Here is a 14317-nt window from a genome sequence, read left to right as displayed (position 1 = left end):
TGGCAACGCTTGCGGGGTGGGAAGTGCCGGGGCACCGGCTCTCCGGCAGTGGCGTTTGATGGGGAGCCAGCGGGCGGGCGGGGGGGCCAGGAGGGGTGGCTGTGCCCCACGGAGGGGGTCTCATCTCCACCGGCTCTCCCCCAGGGCTGACATCCGAGGGCATCTACCGCAAGAGCGGGCAGAACTCGAAGACCACCAGCCTGCTGGAGATGCTGCGCCGGGACGCCCGCAGTGTCCGTCTGAAGGAGGGCGAGCACCAGGTGGACGACGTCGCCAACACCCTCAAACGCTTCTTCCGCGACCTCGGGGACGGGCTCTTCACCGGGCGGTGGGGCCAGGACTGGCTGCGGGCGACGGGTGAGCCCCGGGGGGCTGCTGGGGGGGGGGCGGCGGGAGGAGGGGGTCGGGCTCCCCGGCTCTGCCGCAGCCCCTTTCGTCCTCTCCTCTGGGCTGTGTGGTGGGGGGGGGAGCACATCTGGGCCCCACGTGTTCCCCTTGGCCGGCTCAGCGGGGCCGTGCGGCAGAGCCGCCCCACGCCGGGGGCTCGAGCTGTGGGTGGGGAGTGGAGCGCACCCATGCTGACCCTGTGCAGCCCCGTGCTCCCGCACGGCTGGGGCTGAGACAGGGCAGAGAGCCAGACCCCCCCCCCCGCCCTTCGCTTCTGGATCCGGCCCCTGAATACCAGGGCTGGATGCACCCAGCAGCTAAACAGCCACGAGCCACGGTGCTGTGGAGCTGGGATGCTCCGGCCCCGTGGAGCTGGGGTGCTCTGGGCCCCATTGAGTTGGGATGCTCCAGCCCTGGGATGCTCCAGCCCCGTGGAGCTGGGGTGCCCCGGCCCCATGGAGCTGGGATGATCCAGCCTCGTGGAGCTGGGATGCTCCGGCCCCGTGGAGCTGGGGTGCTCCGGCCCCCTGGAGTTGGGATGCTCCAGCCCTGGGATGCTCCAGCCCCGTGGAGCTGGGATGCTCCGGCCCCGTGGAGCTGGGATGCTCCGGCCCCATGGAGCTGGGATGCTCCATCTCCACGGAGTTGGGATGCTCCAGCCCTGTGGAGCTGGGATGCTCCGGCCCCGTGGTGGGACAGGAGGGTCTGAGGTGGGGTCTGGAGAAGGGATAGTGGGGCCGTGAGTCTTAATCTCACCTTCATGCCTCTCTGCGCTCATCCTCTCTCCCTCATGCCCCTCTTGCAGCGCTGGAGGATGAGGAGGCGAAGATCGGCGAGTACCGGCGGCTCCTGGGCACCCTCCCCACGGTGAACCGGGCCACGCTGAAGGCGCTCATCAACCACCTCTTTCGGTACGGCGTGGGTGGTGGGTCCACGGCACGGCAGAGCCCGGGCTCCCCGAGCCCCCATGGGGCATCGCCCTGTCTGCTGCAACGTCCTGGGGAGGCTGTGGGGCGGAGGAGAGTCCTCATCCCGTGGCTCACATCCCAAGCAAGGAAAGGAGTGGGATTTGGGGTCAAGCTGTGCCCAAAGCCGAGCATCACGTCCCGGCGTGGGGGACGTTCCCCTTGGCAAGGCTGAAGGGGAGTCCCAGGGGGCCTCCGGGGCAGGAATCTTAATGGGGTTCCCCGCAGGGTCCAGCGCTTCTCCGGGGAGAACCAGATGAACACGCACAACCTGGCCATCGTCTTTGGGCCCACGCTCTTCCAGACAGACGGGAAGGACTACAAGGCGGGACGCGTGGTGGAGGACCTCATCAACCACTACGTGAAGATCTTTAACGTAGGTTCACCCCCCCCCCCCCCCCCGGTGCTGCTCTGGGGAGAGGGGGCTGGATCAGGCCGATGTGTGGACATTCCCAGGGGACGGGGAGGTGGAAGGAGGAGGAAGCTGGATCTGCTCTGTCTGCAGATATCTCCTTGCTTCGGAGACGAGGGGAGGGGCGTCCATGTCCCTGCAAACCCTGGAGACCCCTGAGCCTGGAGGTGCCGGCACCGCTGGGCGGGGGAGCAGATTCCCCTGGGGACCTGCGTCTGCTTCTGCATGCACCAGGGTGGTCTGGTCAGCCCTGACGGCTCCCTGGGCCCCTCTTCCTTGGCAGGTCAACGACCAAGAGATGAAGAAGCAGCAGGACGAGATCATGGCCATCATGAAGATGCGGGAGGCAGCGTCCAGTGGGACGCAGGTGGGTCCTGGACATGGGGACCTTCCTGGGGCACACTCTTTGCACGGGGACCTCACCGCCTGCTCCAGCATCTCCTGGAGATGTCCCAGGCAGGGGGTGTCCACGCTGGGTGGGGGGGATTTAGCCCACACGTGGGAAGCTGCAGGTTGAAGTGCTTTCCCGTTGCCCTCCAGCAAGCCGGGGACTTCATCTGCACTGTCTACCTGGAGGAGAAGAAGACGGAGGCAGAGCAGCACGTCAAGGTGAGCGGTGGGGCGGAGGGCGCAGAGGGGACAGGGACCCCCTGTTGCATGCCCAAACCTCTGTGGTGGCATGGGGGGGATGCTCTGAGCTGGCACGAGGGTGGCACGGCCCCGGGCACTGGCTGATGGAGGCCTGTCCCTTCCCTCCATCCCTCCCTCCCAGATCCCGGCCACGATGACAGCTGAGGAGCTCACCTTCGAGATCCTGGATCGGAGGAAAATTGTCATGAAGGAGAAGGACTATTGGAGCTGCTTCGAAGTGAACGAGAGGGAGGAGGCAGGTTGGTGCGGGGGCATGAGGGCGGTGGGGATGGGGATGGAGGTGGAGATGGGGATGGAGATGGAGATGGAGGTGGAGATGGGGATGGGGATGGGGATGGGGATGGGGATGGGGATGGAGATGGAGATGGGGATGGAGATGGAGATGGGGATGGGGATGGGGATGGAGGTGGAGATGGAGATGGGGATGGGGATGGGGATGGGGATGGGGATGGGGATGGGGGTGGGGGTGGAGATGGGGATGGGGATGGAGGTGGAGATGGGGATGGAGGTGGAGATGGGGATGGGGACGGGGACAAGAAGGCTCCCATGGGGGCCGCACCATGCAGCAATGCCAGGACGGGCTCCGGGTGCTCGGAGGAGGCCAGCCGCGGCGCCGCGGCTTTGCTCACCGCATCCGGGTGGCACATGGCTGAGCGCTGCAGATGGGCCGGTGGTTTGGGCCGGGACCCACAAGCGCGTCTGTCTGCATCCTTAGGGGTTCAAATGCCTTTGAAACCTGGCGGGAGCGTCCGGGCTCTCCGGCCACCAAAGGGAGCAGCCCTGGGGTGCCCATAGGCAGCAGCAAGTGAGAGCTTGGCGTGAGCAGGACGAGCCCCTGGTCCTGCCCGCTGCTGCCGGCTCTCGAGGGCTGAGCGTGCCCAGGGGCCGCGCCTGGCAGGGAGGCAGGCAGGATGCTGAGCCCGGCAGCGCTCTGGCCATCACTGAAAGCCTCTGCTGAGATGTTTTGGTCCTTGCCAACGGAGCCAAGCCGTCAAGCTCAGGCTCCCGTCTGCAAAGGGTGGGTGCTGCTTCGAAGCACCGAAGCGCCGTGCTCAGCCGAGCATCGCTAAGCCCTTAAAAAAAAAGGATCCTCAGGCTGTGCAGGGGCTAAGATTAGCCTAAAATGGAATATTCACCTATGAACTTTTATGAAATCCTTGACTCGCCCTTTGCTTGCGTGGAAACATGCATGTTTGAAATACTGCTGTGCATATTTTTGCAAGCACGTGTGCAGATTACATTCCGCCTACAGCAGTCTATGTTTTCAAAACATACATGTTTTGCAATTGCAATATCTGTTGGCAATTGTTCCTTAGCCGCCTTCCCGTCCCCGCAGGTCCCCGCTGCTCACATACCACGGGCCAAAAGTCACCTCCCCAGGGGACAATTAGTAAGCAGCGGCACCGTGAAATGAATCCGATTAAAAGGCGATGGTGCTGCATGCGAGCTCTGCTCGGGGGGCAGGCAGGACCTTGGCAGAGCCTCGGGACACACGTGCGACCCCCCCCTCCTTGGTGGGTGCCAGCCCCCGGGGCTGCTGCCTGACCCCTGCCTGTCTCCCTGCCCGACAGAACGGCCCTTGCACTACTCGGAAAAAGTCCTGCCCATTTTGCACTGCCTGGGGACGGAGAGCTACCTGGTGGTGAAGAAGCAGATGTCCATGGAGAACATGCTCATCTACCTCGGTGAGGAGCCGGGGAGTCACGGCCCTGGCAGGGAGAGGAGCGAGGGGATGGGGATGGGGATGGGGATGGGAATGGGAATGGGATGGGGATGGGGATGGGGATAGGGATGGGGATGGGGATGGGAATGGGATGGGGATGGGGATGGGGATAGGGATGGGGACAGCTCCTGGGGAGTCACGGCCCTGGCAGGGAGAGGAGTGAGGGGATGGGGATGGGGATGGGGATGGGGGTGGGGATGGGGACAGCTCCCCATCCTGCCGGCTGTGACCCTGCAGAGAATCCCCATGGGATCAACCATCCCAGGGCCGCATCCTGCCTGACCGCGCAAGCGGAGCGGGCACCAGCCCGGTTAGCACGGGGCCAGGGGCCACCCAATATGGGGTCACGGCTGGATGCTGCACACAGCGCGGTGGGGGGGAGAGGGTCCTGCCTGCCCTGCCTGAGCTGAGAACAGGCAGCAGGCAGGGGGGCAGCGCTGGGGGGGCCAAGCAGCAGCCAGTGGGCTGCGGTGAGGGGGCTAAGGGGGGGTTTCCCTTGCTGTTGCCCTGCGGGACCGGGTCTGGCTGCACCCCGCGCCCTTCCTGGGGGGCCTGACCCCCCTGGGGGGCCGGAGCCGCTCAGGCATGTGCCCCCAGCCAGCAGAGTGGGCGACTGCAAGCACGGCATGATGAAGTTTCGGGAGGAGAGGAACCTGCTGGGGCTTGGCCTGAGCACCGGCTTCCACGACCGCTACTTCATCCTCAACCACACCTGCCTGCGCCTCTACAAGGAAGTGCGGGTGAGCCCTGCCCGCCGGCTGCCCGCGAGGCACCTCTCCCTTCCCCCGCCTGCCCTGCCCTGCCCTGCCCTGCCCTTCCCCTCCCTTCACTTTCCTTCCCGGCTGTGCCATGTCGTGACCCTGTGCCGGGAGTCCCCTGAGGACCTGTGACACCCCTGCTGCTGGGGACCTGCGTGGGCTGGCATCGCACAGGCACGGCACGCAGCGATGGGGCTGGCATCGCACAGGCATGGCACACAGCGATGGGGCTGGCATTGCAGGCAGCGATGGGGCTGGCATTGTGTTGGCATTGCAGGCAGCGATGGGGCTGGCATCGCACAGGCATGGCACACAGCGATGGGGCTGGCATTGCAGGCAGCGATGGGACTGGCATTGTGTTGGCATTGCAGGCAGCGATGGGACTGGCATCGCATGGGCATTGCAGGCAGTGATGGGGCTGGCATCGCACGGGCATTGCAGGCAGCGATGGGACTGGCATCGCATGGGCATTGCAGGCAGTGATGGGGCTGGCATCGCACGGGCATTGCAGGCAGCGATGGGGTTGGCATCGCACGGGCATTGCAGGCAGCGATGGGGCTGGCATCGCAGGCAGCGATGGGGCTGGCATCGCACAGGCATTGCAGGCAGCGATGGGGCTGACCCCAACAGTGCTGTCGCTCTCTCAGACCTGGAACTTGCCTGGAGCAGGTCTGGAGCCATCTCTGAATCAGTGCAAAGGCTCGGGAGGGGGACGCCGGCATCCCGGCTGTGCTGGGACATCTGCTCCCCACTCTCCGGTTCCTGCTCCCCCTGCCCCGGGTCCCTGGTCTGACACTGCACCCTGGCACATTGCTGCCTCCATCCCCCTCCCCCTGCTCGTAGGCAGTGTAGGGTCTGCAGGGGGGTGGTCCCCTCTCCTCCCCCTGCGGCTCGTCCTCCACGGCTGCTTTAACCCCCGTCCTCTGTTGAACAGAGCCTCAAGCAGTGCCCCCCCCCCCCCCCCCTTGGAGAACATGAGTAGAGGAGCCCGGGGGGCTCAGCCGGAGCACACAGGGGCCAAATCCAAATCCAGTCCCGCAGAACGTGTGCGCCCATCGCCACGCGCTCGTGGATGCAGCAGCCCCAGGCGATGGGGTGCTGCGTGTGCCGGAGCTGCACCCGGTGCTGCCATCCCTCACCGTTAGCCCCCGGCATTGGGGGTGCATCAGCTTGCACCCCTGTTATCCGGGGTCCTCCGATTTGGGGGCACCGCTGCCCTTTGCTCCAGGCAGCTGGAGATGGGGATGGGGAAGGGGCCGGTGCACAGAGGGGATGGGCTGAGCTGGCTCCCCCCTCCCGCGGGCATTGGATTGGACTCTTGTAAGTCACAAGAGTCGGGGGTGGGGGGGGGGGGTCCCCCCGTCATGTCACCCGCTGCCGGGGCATGGCTTGTGCGGCATGGCGAGATGCAGCCGGCACCGGGGAGGTCCTGGGCGAGAGGGGAGGGAGCTGCGGGGCTTTGCCCCTTCGAAACATTTGCCGGCAAAGGGCGTTGCCTGGACTGGCTCGCTGCCACGGTGCAGACCACGGGGAAGGAGCTGGCTGGGGCCAGCGGCGCCCTGGCTTTGCCGGGACATCTTGCTTTCCCCCATCCCTCCTCTTGGGATGCTGCTTGGTGCAGGGAGGGGTGCAGCTCACGGCCAGTGCCCTGAAGGATGCTCCGATGCAGGGGGGAGCCCAGCACAGCCTAAGTGAGACTGGGGTGTTGGGGCACCCACCTTCACCCACTGCGGAGAGGTGCCTGCCTGCTGTGCCGTGCTGTGCCGGCAGTGGGACGTTTGGGGATGTGGTCGGGGCAGAAAGAGACACCGGCAGAGTGGGGCTAGGGCCACTGGTGCCGTGGCCGTGGCGCCGAGGAGGGGTGTGACGTGGGTGTCCCCGTGGGGGACATCTAGTCTCTCGAGACCCCATCACAATGTGCCAGCGCTGACCCCAGCGCCAAAGGCAACTGGCACCGTCTCTGGGGGCTGCCGCCGCCACCGCAGGGACAGGCCTCCTGCATCCCCTCCCCTCTACCCGTGGGCCTCTGCCATGGGCGATGGGCACTTTCCTCTGCTCTGTCCTGGGCTTCACCCTTGTCCTTGGCAAGCCCAGACCTGGGCTGAGCCATCACCACATCCCTACGGCTTCTCCTCCCTGCCTGCCGGGGGGACGAAACCCATCCCGGCATCGGTGTGGGCTACAGCGGGTGGGGACGGGTGGCGAAGGGTCTGGCAGCCCCCAACCCGCTGCCGGGTCCCTCTCCCCGCAGAGCCACAAGCCGGAGAAGGAGTGGCCCGTCAGGAACCTGAAGGTCTACCTGGGCATTAAGAAAAAGCTTCGGCCCCCGACGTGGTGAGAGGCAACGCGGTGCCCTGCGGCACCGGGACGTGCTGGGCCGGGGACAGGGCCGGGGATGTGGATGGGGACAGGGATGGGGACAGGGATGGGGATGGGGACAGGGATGGGGATGGGGATGGGGACGGATGGGGATGGGGATGGGGATGGGGATGGGGACAGGGACAGTCTTGGCTGCTGGGACACGTTTCCTGCTGGCCGTGCCTCTTGCCACCAGATGTCAGAGCAGCCTCGCAGGACGCTTCTGCAGCCTGGTGCCAGCACATGGGCCTGGATCCGTCCTGGTCCCCCATCCCCTGGCCCGCAGTGAGGGGCTGCGGGGCTGGGCTGCGGGGGGGCGGTGGGTGCCAGGACGGGGGAGGCTGCGGGTGCCGGTGTCCTGGCACTGGGGTGGGAGGGGAACCGTGGGCGTGTGAGGGTGGATGTGTGTGTGTGTGAGTGTGCTTGTGGGCGTGCATGTGCGTGCATGTGAGTTTGCCTCTCTGTGTGTGCGCATGTGTGCGTGCGTGGCAGCGTCCTGTGTGCATGCGTGTGAGTGCGTGCATGTGGGTGTGAGCGTGCACGGCAGCGCGTTGTGTACGTGTCTGCGTGCGTGTGCATGTGCGTATATGTATGTGCATGTGAGTGGGTGCATGTGTGTGTGCGTGCATGTCAGCGTGCATGTGTGTGCCTATGAGTGCACGGGCATGTGTGTGCGCGTATGTACGTGAGTGTGTGCGTGCACGTCAGCGAGTTGTGTGCGCGTGCGTGTGCATGCGCGTATATGTATGTGCATGTGAGTGTGGGCATGTGTGTGTGCATGCATGTCAGTGTGCGTGTGCATGTGTGGGCATATGAGTGCATGGGCGTGTGTGTGTGTGCGCGTGTATGTGAGCGTGCACGCATGTCAGCGAGTCGTGTGCGTGTGTGCATGTGCGTATGTATATGCGCATGTGTGTGCGTCTGTGCATGTGTGTGCGTGCGTGCATGTCAGTGTGTGCATGCATGTGTGCATATGGGTGCGTGCATGCGTGTCAGCGAGTTGTGTACGTGTGCGCGCGCATATGCATGTACATATGTATGTGCACGTGAGTGTGGGCATGTGGGTGTGGGCATGCGTGTCTGTGCATGTGCGTGTCTGTGCATATGAGTGCATGGGCGTGGGCGTGTGTATGTGAGTGTGCATGCATGTCAGCGAGTTGTGCGTGTGTGTGTGCATGTGACATGGATATGCGCATGCGTGTGAGTGTGTGCATGTGGGTGTGTGCATGCACGTCAGTGTGCATGTGCACGCGTATGCATATGAGTGCATGGGCATATGTGTGTGTGTGTGCATGTCAGCAAGCTGTGTACATGTGTGTGCGCGTGTGCATATGTTTATGTGCATGAGTGTGTGCACGGGGGTGTGTGCATGCATGTCAGCATCCATGTGTGCATGCATGCCTCTGTGTGTGCATGTGTGTGCACACGAGTGCACGGGCATACGTGGGTGTGCGCATGCACGTCAGCGAGTTGTGTACGTGTGTGCATATGAGTGCATGTGCATGTTTGTGAGTGTGTGCATGCAATGCATGCACATGTGTACGTGTGAGCATATGCATGTGTGTGCACGTGAGTGCGTCGCGTGTGTGCTGAGCCGCGCAGGCTTGCTGGGAGACTTCAAATCCACGTGCTCCAGGGCCACCCTGCACGGCGGGGGAAGGAAACGTGTGCATATGTGCGCGTGTACGTGCACGTATACGTGGCTGTGCATGTGAGTGTGCAAGGCTGTGACCCTGACCCCCCACCCCCCCCCCCCCACCCCCCGGGGGTTTGGGTGTACGCCGCGGTGCTGGGCAGCGTTGCTGCAGGTCTCAGGGCGGGCTAGCAGCGGCCGGGGCTTTGGGTGGGGGCTGGGGCCAGGGGGGCTGCCCCTGGCACTGGGGTGGGGGGGAGGTTGGTGCCCTGGCCAGGCGTCGCAGGGACGTGCGGGCATGGCTGAGGCCAGGCAGGGGGTGAGAGGAGCCAGAGCCTGACCACGAAAGAGATACCACCGCCAAAAGGGCCGGCTCAGGTGGCTGTGCCTGCCGCCTGGCCCGCCGGACCACAAACTGGGGCAAACTGGGAAGGACTCGGGGCCATTGCCCGCTGCTTCACTGGCCCTTGAATCGCTGCGTAGCGTTGCGTCGAGCTGCTAAACCCGAGAGGAACCTGTCCCGTGCGCCCGGCAGCGCAGGGCTGCGACGGCGTGCAGGGCTGGGGGGGGTGGTTTGCAGGGACGGAGGCAGCTTGCAAGGATGCAGGGGGCTCCCAGACGTGCAGGTGGCTTGCAAGGAGGAGGGTGGCGTGCAGGGATGCGGGTGGTTCCAGGAGTGGAGGTTGTTTGCAGACACGGGGGGGGGCGGTTTGCAGGGACAGGGGTTGTTTGCAGGGACGGGGGGTTTGCAGGGATGAGGAGTTTGCAGGGATGGGGAGTGTTTGCAGGGACAGGGGGTTTGCAGGGACAGTTGTTTGCAGGGGTGGGGGGGTTGCAGGGATGGGGGGTTTGCCGGGACAGGGAGTGTTTGCAGGGATGGGGGCTTTGCAGGGACAGGGGCTTTGCAGGGATGGGGGGGGTTTGCAGGGACGGGGGGTTTGCAGGGACAGGGATTGTTTGCAGGGGCGGGGGCTTTGCAGGGACAGGGGCTTTGCAGGGACAGAGGGGTTTGCAGGGACGGGGGTTTGCAGGGACAGGGATTGTTTGCAGGGAGGGGGGGTTTGCAGGGACAGGGGTTGTTTGCAGGGATGGGGGGTTTGCAGGGACAGGGGCTTTGCCAGGATGGGGGGTTTGCAGGGACGGGGGTTGTTTGCCGGGACGGAGGGGTTTGCTGGGGTACTTCGACACCTGCAGTCCTGGAGGTGAGGGCAGGGCAGCCTGGGACGTTGGTCTTCATGTTTTCACTTCTCCCCTTCCAGCTGGGGCTTTACGGTCTTCTGCGAAAACGAGAAGCACGAGAAGCAGCAATGGTAAGGGAAGGGGTGGACAGAGGGATGCTAAGCTCATCCCCCAGGACAGACGGACACAGTGTGCCTTCACTGCAGGGGGTGTAGATGGGGATTTCTGTGGGCAGAGCCTGGCTGGGTGCCCGCGGACCCACTCAGGATGCCACCGGGGTCCGTGGCTGTCACCCTCGTCCCCTTCAGTCCCCCCGGGGTCTGCAAGACCTCGTGCAAAGCAGCAGCTCGGGTCCTGGCTCCGTCCCCAACAGTGCCTGCAGCAGCTGGGTGTCCCCGCAGCGGGCAGAGGTGCATCCCTCCCCGCTGCGCCCTGCCGTCCCCTCCGGCCACTGACGCTGTGTCCCCCGCAGGTACCTGTGCTGCGACACCCAGGCCGATCTGCGGGAGTGGTTCGCCACCTTCCTCCACGTGCAGGTAAGGAGCGGGCAGGCTGCCTGCGAGCAGGCGGCGGGCACGGGGCAGCGCACGCCGTGCTCCAAAAGCAGGGCTGCGGGGCAGGTCACCCTGCGGGGCGACAGCCCCAGGGGGATGCTTGGCTAGCAGAAACCCTTTGGGGTATCCAAGCATCCCTAAATACCAGCATCCCGGGGCGGAGGAGAGGTCCCCGGGTGGCTGAGGACTGAAAAGCCGGTCTCCAGCCCTCTTCCACCCCCTGTCCCCTCTGTCCCCAGAATGGCGGGGCCCTGTGGCCCTCGGAAACCTCCAAGGTGCGGGCGTCGCGGTCGCAGCAGGACTCCAGGTTGGGTAACATCTCCCTCATCCCGCTGCGGGGCAATGAGAGTGAGATGAGGAACAGTGTGGCTGCTTTTGCTACTGATCCGCTAACTGTGAGTGAGATGGGGGCGCCGGGGGGGGGGTCCCTCTGCGCGGGGCCACATCTCCCCTGCATCACACGCCGGGGGGGTCCTGGTCCCCAAACCTGGGGGGGGGGGGGGGGGGGGGCGTCCCTGCTCCCATTCCTTATGTACCAGCATCAGCCTCCGGTCACCCCGGAGAGAGCTGGGGGCGGGAGGTGGCTGATCCTTTGGGTGCCCTGGCCGGCGTGGGGGCCGGTGGGTGGTCTCCTGGGTGCAAGGGTGTCCCAAACTGTGTGATGCAAGAAGAGCTGCCAGGCTCTTGATTTTTCCTGTAACAGGGGTGGTTTCTCTGAAATGCCATCCTGGTCGCAAATCAGCCCCCCCTCCCGTTGTCCTGCTGTCTGTCTGTCTTCTGTCTGTGCAACAGCCGTCTTGCCCGGGGGCTGTCGCACGCCGGGCATCCCCCCTCCACGCTGGTGTTGGCCGTGGGTGTCGGAGCCTTGCTCAGCCATGGGGCCCGCTGGTGCTGCCGGCCGGCGGTGGGACAGAGCTGCTCCGGTTCCACCGCGCCCGAGCCGATCCCTCGGGCCCTCGTTGCTGTTATAAACCTGAGGACGTGGCTATGCCGGGGGGGGGGGGGGGGGTGACCCGCTGCCGGCATCAATTGGGCATCGCCCGATGGGTGTCCGAGGGTGCCCCAAGGGCAGGGAGCAGCATTGTCGCTGCCCCGGTGCCCCCCCGCCTCATGCCCATCCCCGTGGGGGAGCCCTGCCCCAGGACCCCTGCCCAGGCTCAGGTTTATAATGGGGGGGGCAGTGGGGAAGCTCCTCCGGGGCTTCGCCGTGGGCTGTGCTTTGCGGTGTGCGTGTGCTGGCGTGCAAGGCACAGCCATCCCTGCCCGCTCCTCTGGCCCGGGCTCGGACCCCCACCCCTGGCAGGGGGTCTCTGCCACCCCAAGGGCCGTGGAGCAGCTGCTGGTGTGGTCCGGGGTGAGGGACCAGCACCCCAGGGCTCCCAGGGGATAGTACTGTGGGTGTCCCCCGCCAGTGCTGTGCTGGGATGTCCTGGGTGAGATGGAGTTGGCTGGGACCGCAGCGTACCTTTGTACCGGCTGCTCGGGGGACGTGTCAGGGGGACGGCGGTTCCCCTTGCTCTGGGTTTTCTCCCCCGACCCTTGGTGCGTTCCCCCGGGGTGCTGCGCTGCCAGTGATGCCCAGATGCGGAGGAGGCTGAGGACTAACGGGGACCTGTCTGCTCTCTGTCCCCAGCTCCTGCGAAACGTCTGAGCTGGAGGCCTGACACGCCGGGTGAGTGTCCCTCCCTGCCTGCACCCCCTGCCCCAGCCCCGGCGTCCAGGCAGGGGAGGCAGCAGGAGGTGGGAGCCGATGGCTCTGCCTGTCCCATTGCCACCCTGGCTTGTGGACACGGGCAAACGCGTGCATGCACGGTGGTGCCCCCCCCCCCCCAACGTGTCCCCCTGCAAGGTGGGAGGGGGACGGAGCTGGCAGCCCCCTCCCCTTCGCCAACCCTTTGCTCTACGCTTGTGCCGCAGGTTCGTCCGCAAGCGGTGCAGCCCTCAGGGAGCCGCACCAGCCCCGCACCCCGGCACCCGCCGGGTGTCCTGCCGACTCCGGAGCCTCTGCTGGGCCCTCTCGCCTCTCCCCACGGTGACCCACAGGCAGCCAGGAGGGGAAACGGCAGCGAGGCCACCCACCCGCCGGCGGAGCAGGTCTCGGGAGCCACAGCCAGGCAGCCCACCCGACCCCGCACCCCGCGCCCTGGCTGATTTCGGCTGCCGCTTCTGCTCCGAGCTCCAGGCGGAGAGGCAGAGCCCGGCCAGGCGCCCGGGCACAGCCACGGGCCGGGGGCTGCGGCCGGGGGCTCTTGCTTTTCCTCCTCCTCCCTCTATTTTTAAGTCTCTCTCCTTTAAAATGACAAGGCAGGCAGGAGCAGCCCTTCCTGTGGGATGTACGCCCGGCTCCGGGCACCGGCATCATGGTGCTCCCATCACTCCTGGGGAGGGGGTGCCCCATCCCCGGGGTCCCCTTCATGCCGGGCAGGGCGTCAAGAGCCTCTGCATCCTCCCAAATCAGGGAGGGGGTGCATCTGGCCTGTGCCCCCCCCTCCCTGGCTCCAGCCTCTGCTGGAGGGGGGGGGGGGGGGATGGGGTGGGGGGGGGCAGCAGGAGCTGCCCCCGCTTCCCGCCGCCGCCTCTCGACGATATTAAAGGTCTTGGGGGAACGGCGTGGAGGTGCCCAGGTCTCTGCCGGCCGCGCAGGGTGGGTTGCCGGGGTGGGGGACAGCAGGAGCTGGCGAGCCCGTGGGTTCAGCGGGATGGACCCGGATGCACCCGCTGGGTGCTCGTGAGATGATGGGTGATGCCGCGGAGTGGGCAGCGAGCTGCCAAGCCGCTTTTGGGGACGGAGCAGTGGCACCCTGGTCCGGCGGTCCTCTTCCGTGCCCAGCCTCGGGATCGCCGAGCCCTGCCCGTGGCGCCGGGACGCCGTGCCAGCGCCAGGGCGTTGGCACACCGGGACGGAAGGCGGCTCCCAGGGTGGGCGAGCGTTTGCAGTTCCCCTGCCTGCACCCACCTTCCCGTAGCACCCTGCCCGCTGCTCGCAGGATGGCTCTGCCTCGCTGGGTGCCAGCAAGGACCGGAGGGGCCCTGGGGACGTGCCCAGGAGTGGTGGCTTGTTCCTTCACAGGGAGATGGGGAGCAGCAGAGGGGGTGTTGTGGGGCAGGAGGGCTGGGTGGTGGGTTGGGATCCACGCTGGACTGCCACCGTGGGTCACTGGGGCTGGGTGGGGGGTCAGTGAGATGGGCAGTGCCCTGGGGACTGCCGGGGGCACCCACCGGGGGCTGTGGGGGACCAGTGCAGGATGCTGGGTGCAGCCCAGGGGAGTGCCTGTGTGCCAGGTCCTGCTCAGCGATGCATCACACAGCCCTTGTGCTTGCTGCGGCCACGGCCACCCCACGCTACACCCACAGGCAAACTCACGGCCAAGCCCACCCTAAACCCCCAGCCGCTCGGTGCTGCTCTGTAACAGCTGCTGTCATGGGGAGCACACGTGTGCACGCATGAAGGTGCGTGTGCACACACAAGAACACGTCTGCAGGTGTGTTTTCAGGGAGCGGTGCCCTGCAGCGCGAGGCACGATGGACAGTTTTAAGTCGGAGGTGAGGACCTGCCCGCTATTTACGCTCTGCGCAGGCAGAGCAGGCTGCTCCTCGGAGCACGGCAGCCCCAGGAATTCCTCCCCGACACCCGTGTCAGCCCCACAGCACGTGGCTGATGCCACGCGCAACCGTTGCCTGCCAGCATCCACGACCT

At 65.9% G+C, this 14317-nt stretch overlaps 1 protein-coding gene across 6 annotated transcripts in view; it reads left to right on the top strand.

Moving 5' to 3' along the window:
- The window catches only part of ARAP1 (ArfGAP with RhoGAP domain, ankyrin repeat and PH domain 1), a 47648-nt gene extending 34547 nt beyond the window's left edge, over positions 1 to 13101 (top strand). For 4 of the 6 annotated variants that reach the window (XM_076363885.1, XM_076363886.1, XM_076363884.1 and 1 more), the window contains exons 21-34: positions 145 to 357; positions 1193 to 1298; positions 1581 to 1728; positions 2048 to 2131; positions 2305 to 2373; positions 2537 to 2654; positions 3987 to 4100; positions 4736 to 4878; positions 7148 to 7230; positions 10147 to 10197; positions 10539 to 10602; positions 10860 to 11015; positions 12254 to 12292; positions 12538 to 13101. In XM_076363885.1, the coding sequence (XP_076220000.1) occupies positions 145 to 357; positions 1193 to 1298; positions 1581 to 1728; positions 2048 to 2131; positions 2305 to 2373; positions 2537 to 2654; positions 3987 to 4100; positions 4736 to 4878; positions 7148 to 7230; positions 10147 to 10197; positions 10539 to 10602; positions 10860 to 11015; positions 12254 to 12271 (1367 nt within the window). In that variant the 3' untranslated portion in view covers positions 12272 to 12292; positions 12538 to 13101. Of the gene's footprint in view, positions 1 to 144; positions 358 to 1192; positions 1299 to 1580; positions 1729 to 2047; positions 2132 to 2304; positions 2374 to 2536; positions 2655 to 3986; positions 4101 to 4721; positions 4879 to 7147; positions 7231 to 10146; positions 10198 to 10538; positions 10603 to 10859; positions 11016 to 12253; positions 12293 to 12537 lie in introns of those variants that run through there. The other 2 variants (XM_076363889.1, XM_076363890.1) reach the window with 2 other exon arrangements.
- The last annotated feature ends 1216 nt before the right edge of the window (positions 13102 to 14317 follow it).

This window comes from Aptenodytes patagonicus, unplaced genomic scaffold (genome assembly GCF_965638725.1).
Source record: "Aptenodytes patagonicus unplaced genomic scaffold, bAptPat1.pri.cur scaffold_194, whole genome shotgun sequence".
Taxonomy (NCBI): domain Eukaryota; kingdom Metazoa; phylum Chordata; class Aves; order Sphenisciformes; family Spheniscidae; genus Aptenodytes; species Aptenodytes patagonicus.
The sequence above is the reverse complement of the archived record's forward strand: the minus strand, read 5'-3'. Positions and strand labels throughout refer to the sequence as shown.